General features: G+C 40.1%; 1 protein-coding gene across 10 annotated transcripts in view; it reads left to right on the forward strand.

Moving 5' to 3' along the window:
• Positions 1-23,535, forward strand: part of ralgapa1 (Ral GTPase activating protein catalytic subunit alpha 1) — a 75,589-nt gene that overhangs the window by 32,466 nt on the left and 19,588 nt on the right. For 9 of the 10 annotated variants that reach the window (XM_054795419.1, XM_054795420.1, XM_054795421.1 and 6 more), the window contains 17 exons: positions 123-248; positions 2,197-2,255; positions 3,563-3,671; positions 5,784-5,894; positions 6,078-6,146; positions 6,231-6,368; positions 6,482-6,665; positions 9,687-9,805; positions 10,707-10,826; positions 10,995-11,613; positions 11,883-11,998; positions 13,466-13,590; positions 15,934-16,005; positions 16,723-16,846; positions 17,245-17,400; positions 20,603-20,761; positions 21,570-21,697. In XM_054795419.1, the coding sequence (XP_054651394.1) occupies positions 123-248; positions 2,197-2,255; positions 3,563-3,671; positions 5,784-5,894; positions 6,078-6,146; positions 6,231-6,368; positions 6,482-6,665; positions 9,687-9,805; positions 10,707-10,826; positions 10,995-11,613; positions 11,883-11,998; positions 13,466-13,590; positions 15,934-16,005; positions 16,723-16,846; positions 17,245-17,400; positions 20,603-20,761; positions 21,570-21,697 (2,534 nt within the window). The remainder of the gene's footprint in view (positions 1-122; positions 249-2,196; positions 2,256-3,562; positions 3,672-5,783; positions 5,895-6,077; positions 6,147-6,230; positions 6,369-6,481; positions 6,666-9,686; positions 9,806-10,706; positions 10,827-10,994; positions 11,614-11,882; positions 11,999-13,465; positions 13,591-15,933; positions 16,006-16,722; positions 16,847-17,244; positions 17,401-20,602; positions 20,762-21,569; positions 21,698-23,535) is intronic. The other variant, XM_054795422.1, reaches the window with a different exon arrangement.

Genomic DNA, 23,535 nt, shown 5'->3' on the forward strand with positions numbered 1-23,535 from the left:
TAAGTATTTTAGCACACAAATGATAAAAAGGAAATGAAACATGGGAGAAAAAATGGCAAGGCAAGGTTATTTATAGCGCACTGTTTGTACATATCTATAAATTGTTTTTGCCTCCTTTCTAGGCTCCAAGAGTAGAAGCACAGAACCTTCTTGGGTCTCTTGTGTGTTTTCCAAACTTCTATGGGGAGCTCCCAGCCCTTCACCCCACCACAGCTGACGTGGCACTTACAAAATTCCCTGACATTAAGGTAGAATTGGAGTTCACCATTGATATTCTCAGTGCAGGCCAATATAGCAGATTTACAAGAACAATATTGCAAAACTATACAGAAGGTATGACAAACTTAAGGCCCATTCAGGTAAGTTCAAACCCTCTCAAGCTGTGGTGTTTATTTGCAACATGCAGCTTGTTTTTTAATTAGCCTGCTACTTATTACAATAATATTGTACATTAAACATGGCCCTCATCAGAATCTTAGGACCATACTAAATAAATAGAAATATACATTATTTATGAGGGGAAAACATTTCAATGTTATAAGTATGGCTGTCAAAGTTAACATGTTAACGGAAGTTTCCTTTCACTACACAATTTTTTTTTTTTTACGCGCGATTAACATGAGCACTTCCTGTTTGACACTCGGCCCACACTGTATTTTGAGGAAGTAGCGGTGACTGTGGAGCCCCAAGCAGGAACAGATATTGAGCAGCAATGGACAAAAGGATATTATGATTGGTAAATTTAACCTCAAAGCCCCAGCAGATGGATCAAAGTTATTTGTATGTACTGTCGCTGTGATTGGAATTTTGACATTTGCCAGACAGAAGCGAGAAGGTACTGAAGCGCTGCCGGTATTTTATATTGCCATTTTTACAGTAGAACCCTGGTATATGAGTGTCCCAACTAACAAGTGTTTTTTTTGTTGTTGTTTTTTTAGATGCGAGCCGTCTCTCGGCTGATTTTTTCTTTTTTCTTTTTTTTTTTTTTTTTTTTGAACTGCGAGCTAAAATTTGGGTACGAGCTGCTCGTTAACAGCAGGCGTACTCGAAGACAGCTATTTGGGGGCTTGTATCAATGACTGAAGAAATAGCAGTTCTAGCATTAGCAGCATACTAACTAGTCATCACCATATCAGTAAAAGAAACGTAAATTATAGCTATCTTATTTATTATGTATTGTGTAAAACTATGACGGGAACAACATCAACTTTAAAGCACAAAATGAATACAGAGCCACCATCCACCAGTACAAGCCTGGACTTTGTTTTTCAGAGAAGTTGTGTACCGAACAAATATGTATGCACATTCGCACTCAGTAAGGTCAGCAAATCTTACCTTTATGCATTCCCACATAGTATCAGCATTTGGGACCAAATATGAGTTGAAAGAAAAAAGGGGAAAATACAGTATAGTAGTCCATGTGTATAGCGTGGGACAAAGTTAAAAGGTGCGTTCAAAGGCCGTCAAATAAAGTGTGACAAAACACTCCTTGCATTAAACATGCAAAAACTTGTGGATTTCTAAATGTATATTATTTTTGGAATAAAATAATGGCCCATATTTCCAAAATGTATATCCTTTTACACAAAATTTAATGTAACTATTGTAGTTTAGTATCAAATTGTTTACTACAAAGACAGTTACAGCTCTTCTTTGATTAAAAACGTATTTCTATCTGCGATTAAGTGTGATTAATTACGAGTTAACTATGGACAAAATGTGATTAATTGCAACTGAAAATTTTAATCGATTGACAAAACAAAAAGAATTCTGCCGCACCCTCCAGCGTTCTTCCATTTTTTTGTATGCAACCCTTGAAGGAAAAAGTTCCTCTAAAGCCTGTGTTCTCTTTACTGGTATCACATTATTAATAGATTAATGTCTCATCAGTCATTCTTATAACAGTCTAGACAGCCAATGGCAGTAATGTTGTAATGGTTGTTGTTCCTGTGTAAAATAAGTTAATGTCATGCATGGCAGCATCTCAGGCGTATTCACTGCTTCCTTACTTAGCAGAAACTTGTTTTGAATCACTAAGCAGCCATTACCGCCTCGAGACAGAATGTGTTTGGGTGTTTAATATTAATATCGCATATTGTTGTTTTTTTAACTAGTTTCATCACTTTGTCTGCACATAACCATGTAGCCACTGAACCTGACGCTAATCCCATGTTTCTGTCATGCTTCTTGTTTCAGGAGCACATTATCAAAACGATCCTGACCTCTGCTAGGGATGAACCCTCTGCTCCTGCTAGGTAGATACACATGTGCTTGTTTCCGTTCTGGGCATGTGCTTAAAGAGTACTAGCATAGCGGCAAAACAAGCTTTCAATAAATAGTAACTGTGCAAACCTAAGCAAGAAGAATGTCCAATATGATGATGTTTAACACAGAAAATTAAAAGGTCAAATTATAATACAGTCGTCCCTCATTTATCTCAGGTAATTGGTTCCTGACCTGAAGCGATACGTGAATTTCTGAGAAGTAGAATTTAATGTTAATAAATGGAATATTTTTGTAGTTATGGCATAGAAAACCTGTTTACAATGTTCTAAATACGGTCCTTAACATTAGAGCAAACGTGAAATAACACCCACATAGTTACTTTTACATTTGTATTACTCAATATAGTTGATAAAATCAGAAGAGAAAAAAAAAAGACATATTAGACATAAATAAGATAACGTAGACCCAGACATTAGCACTTCCTTGTTTTTTTGCCTAGACAGCGTACTTTCTGCAGTGGCTGTTGTCTCATCAATGTGTTGTAATGGCAGATTTAAATTGCTTTATACTCTTATTAACTAATATAGTAGACATAACAAGAGTAAAGAAGCCATTTAAGACGAAAATAGAACTCCTGCTTCTGTGTGTCACGGCAAATGTGTTCCCTAGGGGACCTCAGTGGCGGACGGACAGATGTGTGAAGGACAGGAAGTGACGTCGGCAGTTCAGAGTTCAGTTTTATCCCGTCCTGGGTTATGGCCTCAACAGTAGCTCGTATCATTATGATTATTATGTTATTATTGTGCCCGTTGTGAGATAATTCAAACCTGCAATAAATGCCTGTTCTGGCCATCGCATCAACAATATAGAATACTACATTCACAATTAGAATGCTTCTTCTGCTTTGTGTTTGTATTTTAGTTTATTTAGCCATTTTTATGCTTGAAAATGCTTAATTTAGGCCAAGAATAAGTGTAATTTGCTTAAATATGCTTTTTTTTTTTTTTTTACTAATAATTGGCTGTATTCAACCACGAAACAGTGATCATTTATTAATTAATTTTTGAAAAACCGTGATAGAGTGAGGCCGCGATGTTCGAACCGCGATGTAGCGAGGGACACCTGTACATATTTGCAACAGTAGATATGCAATACTGGAGGCAGCAGTAGCTCACTCTAATGAGATGGAACTCTGACATGCCTAAGTGTATAGCAGGCATTATATATCACATATTGTGAATTGAATTTCCCCTTGTGTACATATAATCAGTATAATAAATGACAAATGTCTGTTTGACATATGTATTTGGATTTTGATTTTATGTTTATGTGCTAGGTGTGTAGCATTATGCAGTCTGGGAATCTGGCTATGTGAAGAGCTAGCTCATGGGACTCAACATCCACAAATTAAAGATGCTCTCAACGTCATCTGTGTTACTCTCAAGGTCAGTCACCTTCAGGCTCTTTTGGTTTTAACAATCAACTACAATAACAGTAAACACAATGACTGAATGTAATATAATAAGTGGAAAAAGAAGGTATTTTTTTTGTCTTTTTCCTGGCAGAGGTTGCTATCACTCGTGAGAGAGATGTGGTATCATGGATGTTGGTGTCGTGAAGCGTTTCTCTCCCTGTTAAGAAAGTTGAATCGCTTGTGCTAAATAGAATCAGGTGCTGTTAGTAATGATAATGACTATACATCACATTACTGACTAAGCATATTGGTGACAAATCAACACATAAACGGGAGAAAATGAAAAGTAAACATCCTGCTGAACGGTGCACGTTACTTTAATGATGTTGATACCCTATTAGCAGTCTAGTTCGGAGTTGTTGCTGTGCTTAGTGTGACGTAGCTACTCCGTGCAGAGGCAAGATGATGCGTCATTCATCCTTCTTGATGTTTAGTAGCTCCCGCTCCCACTATGGTCTGCTTTTGTTGCTGCAAGTTACGGCTGCTGCAAAACTTGTTGTACGACTGCCGTCCTGTAACTTGGCGCTTGTAGACAGCAGTTTGTAACTGGCTATAGTTTAGTTTGACAAACAGAGTTTAGTGCGCTTTTAGGTATGCTTTACAACGCGGCCTGTAATAGAGCCCACGAGGAACAACTCCTCATCATGGTCCACTGTGCTCTTGTGTGTGAGAGACCAGGCATATGGAAGACAGGCCAAGCAACAGCTTTGAAACCTTCAGGATTTGGAGAGCAACTGTAAAGAGTAGTGGGCGAAAATAACTCCTGAGCGGCGCACAACTGCCGTACAAGAAATGTTTGACCTCTGTGCTGGCCAATAAGAACTAAGCATGCTTTACTTGGAAATCGAGTACTTATTTCACTCGGTCAAATACAAATTAATTTATGACATTTTATTTGATAGGTGTTTTTTAGTTGACATTGCCTCTCTGTTAAAATACTGTAAAGCTATGAAAAGGATGCACTGTTCAGATATTTTTAAAGGAGTAAACTTACAAAATCATCAAGGATCTAATAATGCTATCCATCCACTGTCGTTTATTTTCCATCTGCACATAGAATGTCTTTGTGAAATGATCTGTCAAAGCCATTTTGCTTGCCAATGGTTGCGGTTGTGTAATTGTTGAATACAGACGCATGTAATAGGATTTAAAGTGTTGAAATGAGTTGCATATTGTAATGTATGAAAATCAAAATGAAGGTCATTGAAGTGCACCAAAGCGCTGGCTGCAAAAGGAACAGCTGGGGTGTCTGTGGATTTAACCGGTTGCATTGAGCCAAGGTATGATTGAAAATGATTCTGGAAAAGATTTTTGGTGTTGGTTGGTGAACCTGCCTCACTTGGTCGAGCCTGTTTCAGGCTACCAGACTGGGAGGCCTGTGCATAAGAGGGATACTGTCCAAACTGTACTGTCTCATCCATAGCCAAGTGGACTCAAACACAGACACACACACACACACACACACACACACACACACACATACCTTTTCCACCTTGGAATCTCTAGCTTGTGTATCTGCAGCCAATAACCTCCTCGAGCCAGTACAGCTGAACACACTTACATTCACTTACTCCTGGGAGCAAACCCTGGACTGTCAATATGTTTGGTCCTCCTTCAGATAGGAGGTCCGTCCAGGGGGGACGCTGCAAGCTGTGTCACAAACACTCTTAACGCTATCACGGACACACATCTTGTCCAGTTTTGCCTTGGCACCGGCAGCCAGTAGACCCAGCCATGGGCTCTGTAACACATCACACACAAACAAAGCTTAAGGGATTGTCATATTTCCATGCAGCGCCACTTCCACTTGCTGTGTTTCTCATCTCAGCACATCCTTTTATCTGGAGGGACTTTCCTTAGTAAATGATAATCCGGTTTAGAGCTTATCTGTAGATTTTCTCCCTTAACACTATTTGACTATTGTTTGAAACATTTTGACTAGAGGCCTATTAACTTGAATTCTATTGTGTTCTTACTTACTAATCTCTTTTAATGATCACTCAAATAACAATTGAATATGTTATTGTATATCCACTACTAGGGTTGTACAAGTAATCACATGACTATATGTTTTGTCTACTAGTATCCCAATAAGAATGTTGCACTGGTGGCATCAGACATCCTTCACCTTTTGATCAGTCATGCGGATCATCTTCAGAAATTCCCCAGTGACACTCCAAAGAAGATAGTCGAGGTAAGGCAAATTGATTAACGTGTAAATGATTACAGTTTTGTGTTGTTGTATTCTTATCGTTCACATTATTAATGTCATGCTAGTTGTTTTTAATAAATAACTACAATCTAATATGATCATGTAATTGTTGCACATTGTTTTAGAATGTATAAACCAAATTGCCGTGATTGTATTACTTCCTAGATTTTGATTGCCACCATCACACACTTGTTACCTACCACTGAGTCCTCCCCTCATGAGCTGGATAAGAGGGTATCACACACATGCAGTGCACATCATTTACGCTGTATTGCTCGTTTAGCATCGAGAGTAACTTTATAACCTCGCGTGCTGCAGCTGGTTGTGTCGCTCCTGTTGTGTCTGTTGGACTGGGTGATGGCCCTCCCGCCGAAGACTCTGCTTCTACCCGTTCAAACACGAAGCCCCACTGATAAGGAGCAGCCGCCAAAGACCCTGCTCAGCTGCATTTATAAGGTGTGTTTTTGGTTGTTATGATATATTTAAAAGACCCTTATGTGAAATCAAACAGGGGGAATGGGACATATAGAAATAATGTATTAAGAAGTTTATCCTCAAATTCTCTCCAGGTTTTGCATGGCTGTGTGTATGGAGCCCAGTCGTTCAGCAGCCCCAAGTATTACCCGTTGCAGCTGTCAGATCTGTCAAGTCCAGACTATGACCCGTTTCTGCCGTTGGAGAGCCTTAGAGAACCGGAACCTCTGCACAGTCCAGATTCTGAGCGCTCCAGTAAACTCCAACCTGTCACTGAAGGTAATTTATCTAATGGCAGAGATGGGAGACGGTCAGTGTTTTGTAAGTCTCAAGTCTCGAGTCAAGCCTCAAGTAAAGACGTGCAGTTCAGTAATGTGTCACTAATGTGTAAAGGTGAGTGACACCCACAAGCACCAGACTTTACACACAAGCATCAGACTTGATCGCTGAAACAACAGGCTTTTATTGCAGGCTTGAATTGTCTCACAGCAAGCGCAATAATCCCTAACACGAGCTAATATTACAGCCATAACCCACGCCAAGCTAAAACTCAACTCTAAACCTCCAACGTCACTTCCTGTCCAACCAGCTCCCCAAGCACCAGAACACATTTACCGAAACTGACAAGCACAATAGCATAAACACAAGAGACAGTACACACTGCAGGAAGTACTGTACAGGACTGGAAGTAAAAAAAATAAAAATTAAAAATGACAAGGAACTGATTCTATATTATGTCTTATTTTCTGTCTTTTATAAGCCTCCTATACACAAGTGTAAAGATGACCTTAAGAGCGAGTGTTATTTCATGTCTAGAATAATGTAAAAAAAAAAAAAAAAGATTTAAAAGGTCTTAAACAGGTTTTCTATTCCCTAACAATGAAAATATTAAATTTATAAATAAAGAATTCTTCTACTTTGCGGAAATTTGCTTATCACGGTCAGGTCTGATTTCATTTTCTAATTAAAGGCATACAGTACATGCCAATTTTTAACATGTTGTACATCCTAGGTTCCCAAAGTGGGGTACACCAATTGTGATTGGGGGTCCGTGAATAAAAATGAAAAACAATTGGCACCTAACACTCACAATTACGAGCGCACCCGAATGCCTCATAGCACAGAGCGGACCGTCATAGCAGAAAAAAGGAAGGAGACACAGCGTGAAGTTGATGATGATTATGTTGTGCTAAGAGTGTATCATCATGAAGGTTTAACTGATATTGGTGTTCCAATCCCTGCACTGTGAAAACCTGTCAATGTATGTGCGTGACAGGATGAGAGAGTGGAGATTCCCCTGAAAATGGGGCTTTTTTTGCTGCTTGTATGTATTTTTGTACTTTGGATACTGCTTTATCATGTTTGTTCAACTTTCCCTTTCAGTTTGGTATCAAATTAAAATGCAGATTTAAATCATAGCGTTTGCAAGTGGACAAAAGTGAAGCTCAAGAACAACAAGGGAAGGATCCCAACATCCGTCTGAAATAAAAGATATGTCGGACCCAATACTTCAAAACTTTATTCATCATCAAGAGAAATTCACATCTTATCTATTTATCAGTCCTCATGTAAAACTTTTATCAAAATTTTACCATGCACAATACAAATTTCCATCCATCCATTTTCTATGCCGCTTATCCTAATTTGGGTTGCAGGGGTATGCTGGAGCCTATCCAAGCTGACTTTGGGCGAGAGGTGGGGTACACCCTGGACTGGTCGCCAGCCAATGGCAGGGCAAATATAGACAAACAACCATTCACACTCACATTCATACCTATGGACAATTTAGAGTCTCCAATTCACCTAACATGCATGTTTTTGGAATGTGGGAGGAAACTGAAGTACCCGGAGAAAACCCACGCACACACAGGGAGAACATGCAAACTCATCTACATATGTGCAGAGATTTTGTTAAATCTCCATTTTGTGTGGAAATAGAGCTTTAAAATCCAGAAGTTTGGGAGATGTGTATTTTCAAGAGTACCCATACAGACTTGCATTGTTTCTGGTGTTGAAATCGGGTAGAGTTTTTCTGACTCATGATTTCTTTAATGACCAAACCACATGACTATTTGACCCACACTATCACCAAACTAGTGCCAGTTTTAACAGAGATAAGGTGTGTGTGTGTGTGTGTGTGTGTGTGTGTGTGTGTGTGTGTGTGTGTGTGTATGAGGACACCGGTGTGGATCCGTGTGAAATTGTGTATTGTCTCCTGCTGTGGTCCACCAGTACAAAGCAAACAGTCTAATGACTGAAGCACCCTGTGAGACCATGCCTCTACTCTACATTGCATTTGCTGCTAATATTCTGTTTTTCTCTTTTATTCTGCTATCATTTTTCACTTGTCATTGCCTGCTGTTTGCTTGTTTATGTGTCGCTCTTCTTTCTTTAAGTTATCCTGATGTTTAGGCATTTATCTGGTCAATACATATTTATACTCTTTACACAGGCCTGTCGATAAAGCTCTGTGTGAAAGCGAGTGTGTCACACAGCATGTGTGTTTATAATGATGTGAATTAGACAAGATCCTCTTGCAGCACAGTGTGTGATGGCATTGGCTTCTTCCCAGCATGGGGCAGACTATGTACTGGTCAACTGCATTTGCATCCCTTCCATGTTGAAAGTTAAGACCAATTAAGACTTGGATTTAACTACATAAAATTAAGTAGTTTTCTTTAGTATATTAACAAAATTAAAATCTAATTAAAAAAAAAAACCTGCAACAATAAAAGTCTATTGGTACTATTTGTAATCAAATCCATTATTTGGTAAATTAATATTCTTTCAGACATAACATTCATCCATCCATTTTCTATGCCGCTTATCCTCACTAGGGTCGCGGGGGTATGCTGGAGCTTATCACAGTTGACTTCGGGCGAGAGGTGGGGTACACCCTGGACAGGTCGCCAGCCAATCACAGGGCACATAGAGACAAACAACCATTCACACTCACATTCATACCTATGGACAATTTAGAGTCTCCAATTAACCTAACATGCATGTTTTTGGAATGTGGGAGGAAACCGGAGTACCCGGAGAAAACCCACTTACACATGGGGAGAACATGCAAACTCCACACAGCCCAGCGAAGGTCTTCTCGATCTCCAGACTGTGACTGTGTGGCCAACTAACCACTAGACCACAGTGCGGCCCTCAGACATACAGTAACAATAACAACAAAAAAAACCTTCAAATATATTGCTAAATTCTTCAACTTTGTTTTGCATTTATAAAACGTCCAAACTTATTCTGGTATCATCCTTACTTGTCTCATTGTTTACTGTCTTCTTTTTACAGTCCATAGTCGCATCCAGCAGGGCCTCGTTTCTATCGCGGCCAGGACTGTTATTACCCACCTTGTCAACCATCTAGGACATTACCCGATGTCTGGAGGGCCAGCTACCCTGTCCAGCCAGGTATTCTTAATGGGCCTGACACTGTTTGTCACAACAAGCAAATACTGCTTCACACATGTAACTGTGCTTAGGTGTGACTGTAAAGGCAGTGAGCCCTGTGCCCATTTAGGCAATGGTGATGTCAGCGACTAAAGTGTGAACTTGTGTTTTGAGATGTGCACAGCTTTTAGCTCTTAGTGCTTGCAACTTCTAAAGAAATCTGTCTGGTTGAAGGTTGAATATCTCAAGCATACAACTTTGGCTTTTTCAGAAAAAATCCAGTGTATAACCCTGTAGCCTGCTGGACTGCTAAAGGTTTGATTGCATTAAAACATAATCCCAGGAAAGATGTTGTGGGGTGTGTCACGCTGTTGTGATTCCTGCCCTGAGCTGTCAACGCGCTGTGGAAGATAGTCTTGGAAAACACCTGTTGCTGAATCCAATCGTGGCAGCAAAGGTGCATTGCAAGAGGCCCTTGCTTGTGCAGCACAACTATATTGGCATGCTCAAGAACAGAAAGCCTTTTTGCCAGTGTGAAGGCCTTATAGAAAATTACAAGAAAGGAAGAAAGATTTTGACTTTTTAAATTTTGATCTGCTAAAGAACAGTTTAAATGTGGTTTTCAATCAATTGCTGGCACATTTTTTTCTCTGCATTTTTCTTTGCGTTTTGATGCTGTACTTACAATCCTCTGGTCTTAGATTTTGTTCAGGAGTGTAGCTGCAAAAGAGGAACTTTCTTCCCATGTTTTACCCGTAGGTGTCTGATCATTCGTACCTTTGTCCATATACTGTAATGTAGTTGGAGCGACACTGAGTGTGCTTCAGGGGATAATCATGTCACTACGATTACTTGTTTGAGCTTTTAGAAAAAAGCAGTTTGTTGCATTATGCCTCTGTGACATAATGTTTTGGATTCATAGGTCTGCGAGAACCAAGACAACCCATATTGTGAGAGTGTAGATCTTGGACCTGAACTCTTCCACTCCCCAAACCTCCAGTTCCTATCTTTAAATGGATCAACCCTGCTCTCAGTGCTTCAGGTAACTTTTTTGTTATGTATAGTAAATGATGCACAATGCACTCACACTGAAACGCTTGCTATCGTGGTGTTCTCTGAATTGTGTCATTGTCGTTGGACGTGGTTACAAGAGCCATAAAGCACACAGAAGGCAGTAAAGAAACTAGACTTGTTTTTCTTTATTTCCCAGATCCGGTCAGAGTCTGGTGTGCCAGGAGGTGGAATGACAGCTGGTTTGTCTTCTGCGCCTGCTTGCGTTCGCGTAATCATTCGGGATGTAGCTGGAAAGCACTCATGGGACTCTGCTGTCCTCTATGGGCCCCCACCGTGCTCACCAAGCAGCCCCGCAGACTCGCTTTTGACACACACACAGTCCCCCCATAGTATAAATCTCCATTTACACACCCCAACCAAAAAGATGACAGTGGAGAGAAGAGAAAGCAGCCAGGAAGAGCAGCATGAGGAGTCAGAGGGGGGAGGAAGTGTGAAAGAGGGCGAAATACATGAGTTGGACGAAGAGGTGGATGAGGGCAGAGAGGGGAGCAAAGTTGGTAAAGATGAAAATGTGCAGCTCCAAGGAACTGGGGAAGAAGAGGAGAAGCAAGGGGATGGGAGCAAGGAGCATAGCATGGTTGGGGAGGGAAATAGGGAGGAAGCAGGCTTTGAGCAGCTTCTAGCGCCACCATTGGCGAAACGGGTGTGTCGAGAGGTGGTACCAGCATGGGATTCACTGAGGGAAGGAGATGATGCTTTGGATGAAATGCTGCAATACCTTGGATACTCGAGTCCTGAGTGTCTACAGAGGGCAGGTACACACACACATACACACATTTCTACAGCCTGCAATGATTCTCAAACTTTTTTTTTATGTAGCAAGTTTTAATGATGACACCAACTCATTTTGGAGTGTCACACACACTGTTAGGCAACCTTGGGTTAGTGTTTGGTGGGGGAGAATGACAACTTGTTTTCCTCCAAAGGGTTGTGTCAGAAAAACTTTGAGAACCATTGCCCTAACACAATAATGTGAGCAAACGCATTCATATCCACTGCTAATATGTTCTTATTATCCCCACAGGAATGCCACTTAATATCCCAGTCCCTCCACCAGCTTGTGTTTCGGATAAGCAGGAGAATGATGTGATTAACGCCATCTTGAAGCAAAGTGCCGCTGAGCGAGAGTTTGTCCTTCATGTATGTTATCGTCCTACAACCATGAAAATAGTGATCTCACTTGAATTTTGGCTTGTCTGTTTGTTTTTGACACATCCTGATGAGCACACATACAGGTGCAGCTCAAAATACATTAGAATATATTTGAAAAGTGAATGAATTTTAGTAATTAATTTCAAAAAGCAAAACTTTTGGATTCTATAGTTTCACTATAGCCACACGGTGGCCTAGTAGTTGACCACACAGTCAGGAGATGGGGAAGATCTGGGTTCGAATCTCCATTGGGCATCTCTGTGTGGAGTTTGGATGTTCTCCCTGTGCGTGCGTGGCTCCAGCATACCCCTGCAGCCCTGGATGGATGGATGGATAGTTTCACTACACACATAGTGAAATATTTCAACAATGTGTTTCTTTATTTATAATATAATGTGAATTATTTATGTTTTAAATGTCGATTGTAGATTACAGCAAATAAAATTCACAATGTCATCAAATTTGAAACATTCTCGACAAGTTCAATATTGTAAGCTACCGGTTTGTGCTATCAGCAGCACACGAACTGCAAAACCTTCCTGAACCTTTAATTGGTGTCTTAGTCTGAATTAAATTCCTGAAATCAAATAACTTTTGCATGATATTGTAATTTATTGAGGTGCACCAGCATATGAAAAAACGGTGGTACACCAATCATTTAGGTAGTCTACTGTACATACCACAAAAACTACGGTACTCTTTTACTGCCTAATGCTTTTTTTAATAAGCCAATTTCTCTTCCAGTGGTACTGTCTTAACACAACTACAACACAAATACTGTAGTGTAATTTGTAATTCATTGTAAAGCGAAATTTACACCTTTGGTCTCTTGTTGCTAGGAAGAGCTCATAGCTCCCCATCCTAACTGCCCCATAGGCCAATGAAAAAACTTTCTCCTTCCGCTATGCTATCTGAACGGCAAACTTAGACCTGATTCCTATGGAAGAAGTGCTTGCAAAAACAAGAAGTCAGACAGACACGTGAGGGCAATAATTCCAAAACAAGACCTCCCCTCACAGAGTCAGAGATACTGTGTGACTGACAAAAAAGGCTTACTTATTTTGAGCCTCTGTTTCATGGCGCAACCGTGCCCAGGGGCTGAACCTTCTTCCTGCCTGTTTGGAGGCAAGAGAAGAGGAAAACAGACACGCATGGACATGGCAATATATCAAGGCCAGCAATATTATCAAGTTCATTTTCGGTTATTGTGTGATTGATTATTAATTAATTGATTTATTATTGCAAGACTGTTTTTTTCTGAATGAGAAATCTCGTCACCTATTAATTTTTCGAGAGCTTGTGACAAACATACTGTGCGACATAAACTATGGAACTTTTTATCTCCTAGGCGCAATTCTCGTTTTTCCTCTTCCATTTCAGACCTGTTTAACTTTATTATAACTTTTCCCATGAATTAAATGTGAAGACCATTTCACTGATCTGTAACTGTTACAGAGAGGTGAAGAATTAAACATGAGAGCAGTGGAGCAGAGTGAACCAGACACTCGGACACCGCAGTCAGCCTTCTACTACTGCAGGCTACTGATCAACATACTGGGACTCAACTCCTGGGAAAAGAGGTGAGGTCCCTGAACTCTGCATACAGAACCCCTTGGGGACGCGACCTGCTGCTTATTGCAATTTTACAATAAACCACTTAATTAACTGTACAGGCATAGTTTCGCCGTTATTTGTTGCCTCTCAAACACACACATAGGGACTACATTAGCCGCTGCCCAATCGATGATCACATTGTGAGCCTCGATAACTCACCACATTCTGCCAAGTGCCCGCCCCCCAAATGCCATGCAATGTGCCACCCTGGCGAGACATTTTTCGTGGCATGTTTTGCAGGGTGCAAAGCTTATATCACTCTCACAACGACAGGTAAGTCGCACACGGCCACCGTGCTTGTTTTGGTTTTGTGAAGGGAAAGTGGGCGGGAGACGGTCGCTGTAGGCTGGATGCTGCAATGGGGGTGGACGACATCGGCGTTATAAAGCAAGTATCGGTATATGCCGATACCGTGCTCTTTCACAGAAATTGGGTGATACTGATCGGTGGCCGATCAATCCGAGCCCCCTTACTTTATTGTAATAAATATTAATCCCTAATGAGAAAGTGTGCAACCTTCTTTTTTATTTTTGCCTAACACAGCAAAAATGAACTGATGCAACGCTAAGAGTGTCATTAACTACAGGAAGGTGCGATCGCTCGACCAAACAACTCTGACAACACAAAGAAAACAACTAACAACACGTAAAACACAGTTACAGTCCAACAAACACTAGTTGGTCTCCAATTTGATGAAACTGCGGCAACTTTGCATTTGTTTTAATTAATTAATGCAGAAAATCTATTTAAAATTGCACACAATATTGTGTTTATGTGTCAACCAACATTATGTCCATATGTATCAGAAACCAACATAATAGTTTAATCTAAATCAATACATGAGAATTTGTATCTTGAAACAATGTATTTAATTAAGTGGTCATAATGGATGCTCTGCCTTGGTTTTTAAAGTGTGTCTGGCTTGCTAATGGATGCTCATTGCTCTTCATCCGGTGAATTACACCGTCTGCATTCATTCAGCACAATAGACTTCTTAACACATTGTATGTGTGGAGGACTGCCATAATGAGTAAGCCATTGATCAAAATGAACCCATCTGGCTCTAGAATAAAAGAAGGTGCCTGAAGGAAGAGAATGGTAAGGGGTGAAAAACAAACCTGAAAAAGGCACGCATGAAACACATGAATTGGACCTAAAATAAGTGAATGCGTCAGAATGGAGGATGAGAAGCTTCTATTAGGCTAGATGAACAGATCTTTAATGTGCGGATTGTTTTAGCACTCACAATATATTCATAAGAGTGTGATAGTCCTCCTTGTCTGTGCGTCTGTCTGTGGTCTCTTTTTTTTTTAATACTTTTCCCAACTATTGGGAGTGTAAATGGAGTCTTTGAGAGCGGCAAATGAGGCCATTACCACATATCAGTTTAATAAAGAGCAAATTGCAGGCTTTTTGCTTTCTCTCTTTATATCTTTCTTTTTCCTTTCTCTCTCTCACTCTCTCTCTTTGGAAAAGAAATGAATGACGTGTCATTATGAGTCCATTCCAAATGTCTGCTGCTTCAGTCAGGTTTGCTATCAGTGGTGCTGAAATTGGTGGCTGGTTGCTGCAGGACATTTTAAACGATCCCTGGATCATCTTACATAAAAAGGCTTTTGTCTTGAATAAAAATAGAGCTTCTACCTTTTTAGATTTCGATCCTGAAAGTGGGGATAATATTAGAAGAACTTCTCCAACTCAGAGGAGTTGATGCTATTGATAGCCTAAGTATAGTGTGACAGGTCCCTACAATTTTGTGTGCAGTGTCGTTACCATGGCAATGAGGCTGGCTCTTTGTCATGGTCACTTTATAGGGTTTTCCAAAGTATAAGCACTCTGAATGTGGAGCATTTGGTTGAACCTTAGGTAGCAATGAAATATATTTCATTATACAGTATACTGTATATGTATAGTGTATATGAGAAAACCTTGACAATCATCGTGTATGTAAAACCCTGTACACATTTTTTAATCATTAAAATGATCCCCATCTCATTTAGGTAGAAGTTTACCAGTCAGCTAGATATGTTTGTAGACTTACAGGTATTTCTTTTATGTATTCTATGCACAGAACTCTCATATTTGATTTAATGAATACGTTTAGATTAAATTAAGTCAAACAATTTACATAAAAGTAATAAAATTGTATCTGGAGTGTAAAGATGATTTTTAAAAAGCAAAGCGGTATTGATGTCATTTTAACCAGCCTCTCCATCTAAAGTAGTGGACGTGCGCTGTTCCAAGAGGTTTTTCAGCCACGATGGTTCATTCTCTGTTAATTGTTGTTGTTGTTTTTTTTTTTCTTTCAGGAGTAATTTTCATTTATTGAGAAAGAATGAGAAGCTTTTGAGAGAGCTGAAGAATCTGGACTCACGGCAGTGGTGAGAAAACGGGCATGTTTAATTGAATTAAATGAATGTATTTCTCTGCCATTCTTTCTGATCTTGTTGTACATTCAGCTTTGATTTTTACTAGGGCTGTCAAAAATAGCCTGTTAATGGCGGTAACAAATTTATTTAATAATTACATACATTTTTTTGTGTAATTACCGCATGCGCATTATGGCAAGCCACACCTCTCTGTTATGACGGCAGACGGAGGCACTGTGTAGCGTCCCTACAGAGTCACACAAAGTCCATTTATGGCCCGCAACTAGTTTTTTTTTTTTTGCCTATGGCATATTCTGAAAATACAATTAAGCAAGAAATCTAAAAATTAAAAAAAATTTAAAAAGAAAAAAAAAATTTTACATCCACATGAGATTGTTTTAGTGTGTTTACAAAATAAAAAATGTCAAAATATCCCCTGCAACCTTTAATTTTTCAATATGTGGCCCTCCGTGGAAAAGTTTGGACACCCCTCCTTTAAAATGCAATGTTGTGAATTCCTCTTGTCCTCCACATATGTAACATTGCAGGTGTTGTTTCCCATGTTATTTCACTATCACAAATACAAACTGAGTTTACTACCTTCCTTTCTTCTTGAAATTGCTTTAAACTAAGGACACATCTAACATTACGCCTCTGAATTATTTTATTCGTGACTGCATTAGTCATTTATAAACAACCTGTTATTGTATTTTGTCCTTTATCTTCTAGCCGGGAGACGCATAAAATAGCTGTATTTTATGTAGCTGAAGGCCAAGAAGACAAGCACTCCATACTCACCAACACTACAGGCAGCCAAGCATACGAAGACTTCGTTTCTGGACTGGGTTGGGAGGTAATAAAGAATAAAAAATATGCATTGTTTTTTAAGATTATCTTTTTGTCTGCATCGAGGGAAAGGCTTCTTGAGACGTCATCTGTACTTCTGCTTCTTCGCAGAAGTACAGATGACGTCTCAAGAAGCCTTTCCCTCGATGGACAACTCCTGTACGACTGAGAGCCTACACAGACTTTTTGTCTGCATGCTTGTTTGTATTTCATAACGTCTTAACTATTAAACAGATTAAACAAGCCAAGTCATTGCCCTGATATATAACTATACTTTTTTTTTGTATTTTTTATTTAATTCACTTGGACCTTTTGCCTTTTTCAGTCTAATTGCAGCAAATACTCAAGTTTGACACTATAGCTACCGTGCAATTTTTTTTTTTCATTTTTATGTGTGCTCCTCAGGTGGACCTAACCACTCACTGTGGTTTCATGGGAGGTCTGCAGAGGAACCGCAGTACTGGCCAGACCACACCTTACTATGCCACTTCTACCACTGAGGTAATCTACCATGTCTCGACCCGAATGCCCCATGACCAGGACCACAACCTCACCAAGAAGGTAACTAACACCTCTTTGAAACCTTAGGACAGCAAAGCGTTTTTAAAAGATGATTGTGTGGAGAACATAAGGGGAAAAAAAAACATTAATAATACAGCAAAACAGGAGTTATTTGATATATGCTGGTGCTAAAATGTGACACTCCACTATTAAAGAGCACTAATATAGATGATCTGGACTTTTTTTGGCAAGGTAAGAGGTCCCTCTTAGTGTATTTGTGAATGCGAACAACATTGCAAATTAATGCAGGTATTTCATGCACAAGCAAACAGATCTGTTGGTTGCCTTTGTTCTCAGCAACTCCAATCATTTATTGCAATTACATCTGTATTTGTGCATGGAGTTGTATTAGTGTCACAACAAGCAGATTTAGCGTGTTTGACATGGTGTGTGTGTTTGTGTGCACACCTGTCAACCCCCAGGCACTGGGCACTCTGCACATGGCCATAATGTCCCTTTAATCAGATCATACTTCCTGCTTCTTGGCCTATCATGTCGCTGCAGGCTTCTGATTGGATTATCACCGCCTGTGAGACACCATCCCTCTCCTTGATCAGCTGATGGCCCCATAAAACAACTCATAGTCATACTCATAGATACACACACACACACACGTGTGCACACAATTAACCTGTTTAACTTGACATTAACGCACATCTACAGATAGCTTTATTCACATTAGCCTTGGCCAAGTAACCACATGAGGCACACAAGAGCACACTCTTAAGCCTGGTGCACACATAAAGAGGATGATTTGCAGCCTGATCCCCTCCTTTCGACCAAAATCAGCAAAAGCTCTGTTATCGGATGTCACTAAAGATTAGCCCCACCAGTTATCTTTGGTGTGCGGTGTGTTATCTTGTGGTGTCGGCTGATTTTTTTTTTTTTTTTTCCTCGATCTGCTCGAAAAATGGTCTGGACCAACAAGCGTAAATGTGTGAGGTCAACCACCAGGATGGCAGAGCCTCAGAGTCAATGATTGTCACATGGAATGAAACAGTGGCCAATCTGGAAGCACACTAACTGAAGGAGACTGAAGCAAAAGAAACAAATAATAGAGACAGACTTGCGCTATCACACCCATAACATGAGTTGGACATAAAAGAGGACCAACTTGATGAGTTTAAACGTTTATTTAATGTGTCATACAAGCAAAGCTCTCAATTTACCGGTCGATCTATGTTCCTACCCTCACCTATGGTCATGAGCTTTGGGTAGTGACCGAAAGGACAAAATCGCGGGTACAAGCGGCCGAAATTAGTTTTCTCCATCGGGTGGCTGGGCTCTCCCTTAGAGATAAGGTGAGAAGCACTGTCATCCGGGAGAAGCTCGCAGTAAAACCGCTGCTCCTCCGCATTGAGAGGAGCCAGATGAGGTGGTTCGGGCATCTGGACAGGATACCTCCCGGATGCCTCCCTGGGGAGGTGTTCAGGGCAAGTCCGACCGGTAGAAGGCCTCGGGGAAGACCCAGGACACGTTGGAGAGACTATGTCTCCCAACTGGCCTGGGAACGCCTCTGTATCCGCCGGGAGGAGCTGGACGAAATGGCCGGGGAGAGGAAAATCTGGGCCTCCCTGCTTAGGCTGCTGCCCCCGCGACCCGATCTCGGATAAGCGGTAGAAGATGGATGGATGGACAAGCTGTACCACTATTGAGAGGGCAAAAAATTCCTATGGCAGAGGCGTTAACAGATAAGCTAACAGTTCTATTCTGGCAGTTCGGGTATCGTAAGGGTCATTGCTGCCACTTACGGGTCAGTCCAGGTATTACGTCAGGTCTCTGGAGGTGGGCAGATCGCTAAGAACAATAAGAGCACACTTTTTTTTTTTGTCTTGTGTGGAGGGACTTATATCTAAAAAAAAAAAAAAAAAAATTAAGATGATTTTTAAATGTGTGTACCGGACACAAGACTGTGTCCACATATGTTCTCTTGTATACACTGGCAGCCATTTATCATGGCTTACACGCGCTGTCTCACACGCACATGCACACTTTGCAGTGTGAGTTTAATCCATTGCGGGGTATTTGTCAAGCTCGCTTGGCTTGTTTTTTTATTTAGAGGGGTTAATTGTAGGACAGTGATACTGTACTTCCTAAAATCCCCCACTTCATTGCAGGTTACATCTTATGTGAACTGCTAACATGAACCACAGAAACAAAAATGTAATAAATTTAAAACATCATTTCCTGTTGAAGTCAAAGGATGTTTACTGCGTGAGCTCCACATTTACTATTAGAGTTTTGGACTACTTTCCTTACTACACATCCTGACAAATGTGCAAACTTCAAAGCAATTGCCTAGCAAGGGAGTGCTACACAAGAATAGATACCAAACAATACCTGATACCTCTGAATATTCTCATTCATCCAGGTCATTGTATACCCATGGCATTGAATCGATCGCAACTTGACTGTTCAGGTTGTCCTCGTGGTTGCCCTAGACAGCAACCACTTTTTCACACAGGGCCATGTAGGTTTGGGTTAGGGTTAGGTTTTTTTCTTCCTTAATAATGAAAAGTTTTATTGAAAAACTGCATTTTGTGTTCAGTTCTGTCATTGACTAGTATTTAAATTTGTTTGATGGTCTGAAACATTTAAGTGTGACAAACATACAAAAAAAAAAAGAAACCAGGAAGGGGGCAAACACTTTCACACCACTATATTTATTTGGTTGTATTTCAAGTGTCCCAGCAAAGCACCTACATTTTTATATTTGTGGTTGTCTAATGTCTAGAGACAAGAGCAGTGGCCATTGCAAGATTAGGTGCGGCAGAGAGGTAGAGAAGTATCACTGTAGGACGGCGGGGTGTGTGTTTTGTCTGACATTGAGGTTAATGACAGAGCTATCACCAGCTGTGTTTCTGTAAATGCATAACACATACAGTCATCCAACACACTTGATTTGTCTCTCAGGCCATATTCCATCTTTCCGGAGCTTCACTCCATCTTCTTGTACACTCTCCATCTTTACACATTCACTCAATCACCCACAGGGCCAGTCGTCACATTACACTCGCATACATACAGTACACACAAACAATCAAAAGCCTTGGCTGTATGATGGATACACTCAGCCCATTGTGTGACTTTTGTGTGCTTGGCATTAAGGTTCATACCACACAAAGTAAAATGTGTTGTGTTAAATTCTAATAGTAATCTCCCTTGCCTCAAAATGTCTGTATTTTTTCTTTTCTCTGTTCAGCTTAGACACCTTGGTAATGACGAGGTCCACATTGTTTGGTCCGAACATTCCAGAGACTATCGTCGTGGGATCATCCCTACTGAGTTTGGCGACGTGCTAATTATCATTTACCCAGTGAAAAACCACATGTATTCCATCCATATCCTCAAAAAACCTGAGGTAACACCAACTATCTTTCATTAAATAAACAGTACATAAGTTAAATTGTAGTAGATAAAAATAATTGAAGATGTCTTTTGTATAATCATCCCACCCAAGAAAAAGAAGGATTCAAATAAGTCATGAAGAGGCCAAAATGTATACAGTACATGACATTCATCGCCGTGATGAATGTCTATGCATTTCTGAGCGGAGCTGTAGATGGATTTGTTGAATATTTATTTGTGTTGCAGTCGCAGACTGTCTGTTTTTGTAAATGCGCAGGACGACGCAGATATGCATCCGGATTGTCTGACAATCCGAGCGAGAGTCACGCAGCTCTGGTTTATGTTTTAGTCCAAAACGCAGACATTAATACCACAGCACTGATAGCCTAAATGTATTTTAAACAACTAACACAATAAAATGTCCTTTTTTTCTGTATAATACAGACATAGACATAGATACCGCAACACTAATAACATAACCCTATTCTGTTTCATTCATCCTGCAAGCAAAAATATTGAATTATCATTGAATCCAAAAGCAAGTTAGATTAGATATTCGCTGCATCACTGTATTCAGTCACAGAGCAAACAGGCTGAAGACCTGCTCTTCATATTTAATTCAATAAAAAAGCCCCTTTCTCGTGTGGATTCCTCAAGCATTGTATTGAATTAAATCTGAAAAGAAGCATTGTCTCAATCAAATAATCTGACTGTTTTTAATGTTTGGTTTTCTTGTTTGACTCACAGAGAGGACTAACTGTGCATTGACTTCAAAACAATTACAAGACAATGAATGGTCACAATATTCTTTGTCAACATAGGTACCATTTTTTGGGCCACTGTTTGACGGCGCCATTGTAGACATGAAGATTTTGCCAACAATGGTCAGAGCCACAGCCATCAATGCCAGTCGAGCTCTGAAATCGCTCATTCCTCTTTACCAGAACTTGTATCCTTTTTAAAAACATCAGAACATACACCAGTGTAAGTAACTCCAACCTTTTTTTTTTTTTTTAACTGTTTTTATGTTATTTTTAATGGCAATATGTTGTTGAAGTGACATTCTCATTCATTTGGCCTATAGGTAATATATTCTAGGAAGACTGTGAATGAGCAGTCGAAACTGTCAGGTATGAAAAACCAACTCCAGTCAGACAAAACGCTTGTTTAGAAGACATTTTCATGAGGATTAGGTCTTTGGATCTTTGGAAATCATTCCCATTTCCTGGAGATCAGAGTCATAGACTCCCATAAACTGGTGCGGCTTATATATGTACAAATCTTTTTTTTTCTCTTTTAAATTTATTGCGTGTGGCTTATAGTCCGGAAATTATGGTAATACACTTGGTTAGAAGAATATTTAATGGAAAACATCTTTCTACAAGGCCTTACATTGTACATGTCGAAAATAGTGTCTTGAACCTGTAATTTGGTTTGTAATATCCAGACAGGTGCTACTGCTGTGTTAATGTAACATGATACCCCTCAAACTTCAGATTCTTTATGCCTATAACCAAAGCCAGCTGGCCCATTAGGCAATATAGGCGGATGCTAAGGGCACCGTGACCTCCAGGAGGCACCAAAAAATCTGGGGGAAAAAAAAGTATATTCAATATACAGTATATTATATTAAAACTAGCAATTACTGTTTACTGTTAAAATGGAAAGGCTCACATTGATTCAAATGTAAAGCAATGCCCAATTAATATTATGACTAATGATAAAAACAGTACATAGTTTGCATATAGTTGTATATAGGTTGATTGTTGTATTTATAATTTCTTACTATTTTGTGGTCAGATTATATTATATTTCAGGTTGTTTTTTGGGGTTTTTTTTGTAATTTCTGAGCCATGTACCGGTAAATTGGGTGTCATTTGGGTTTATCTTACAAATGAAAGACAACGGTAAAAACAATGCCATTCAATATATTTCGCAAGTTATGTCAATCGCTGATGGAATGGGGGTACTATATAAGATCTCGCCATTTTGTTTCCAACTGTCGACAATTTGGGATAATATTTGTGTCACTATGGCATCAATAAAACTTTCTATATTCTCCATACTAGTTCCACTTTTCAATGAGATAAAACATGTGATGAAGGTGGAGGTGTTGACTATGGAGGTGGAAGAAGTGTGGGGGGAGAATGAGGGTGTTGGGAGAGTTGAAGAATCCATTTTGCTTCACGTCCACACAGTCAGACGTAGACAGTGAGATTGTGAGGCTCAGTGAGGGGCTGTAGCTCGTAGTTGACACCTCCATTGTAATGTGTGTGCGAGCGTGTGCACACGTACCTTCTTTCACATATCAGTGTCTTTGTAACAGTTGGCTTTTGTAGGACTCTGCATCTGCGTGTGTGACATGTTTGTGTAAGACCGGCGTGCCCATCCATACACACAGTATGTGGGGTGAGCGATGTCACATGTCAAACACGCTGCTTTAGAGATGTTTTTGTGTGTCTACTAGTGTCCTGGTGTGTATTGATTGGTGGCGGCAGCAGGTCGATGCCTCTGACAGCCTGAATTACAGTAATCAGTCATTATTGACTCCCAGTCTCCCTGCTGCACACACCTCTCCTCCTCAGTGTCTTTCTGCATCTGTCACTTCTTTCTTTTCTTCTCTCCTCTCATTCTCTCACTCTACCTCAACACTTCTCCATGTGTTGTCCTCATCTATTTCTGCCCCTGTGTTCACATTTTGTCATATTTTTTTGTTGTAAGACCACTAAATGTCCCACCCTCAGGGCCTTGCAGGAGTTTCTTTGAATTTGGCACGGAAATGAGTAG

The sequence above is a fragment of the Dunckerocampus dactyliophorus genome, chromosome 13 (genome assembly GCF_027744805.1).
Source record: "Dunckerocampus dactyliophorus isolate RoL2022-P2 chromosome 13, RoL_Ddac_1.1, whole genome shotgun sequence".
NCBI lineage: Eukaryota > Metazoa > Chordata > Actinopteri > Syngnathiformes > Syngnathidae > Dunckerocampus > Dunckerocampus dactyliophorus.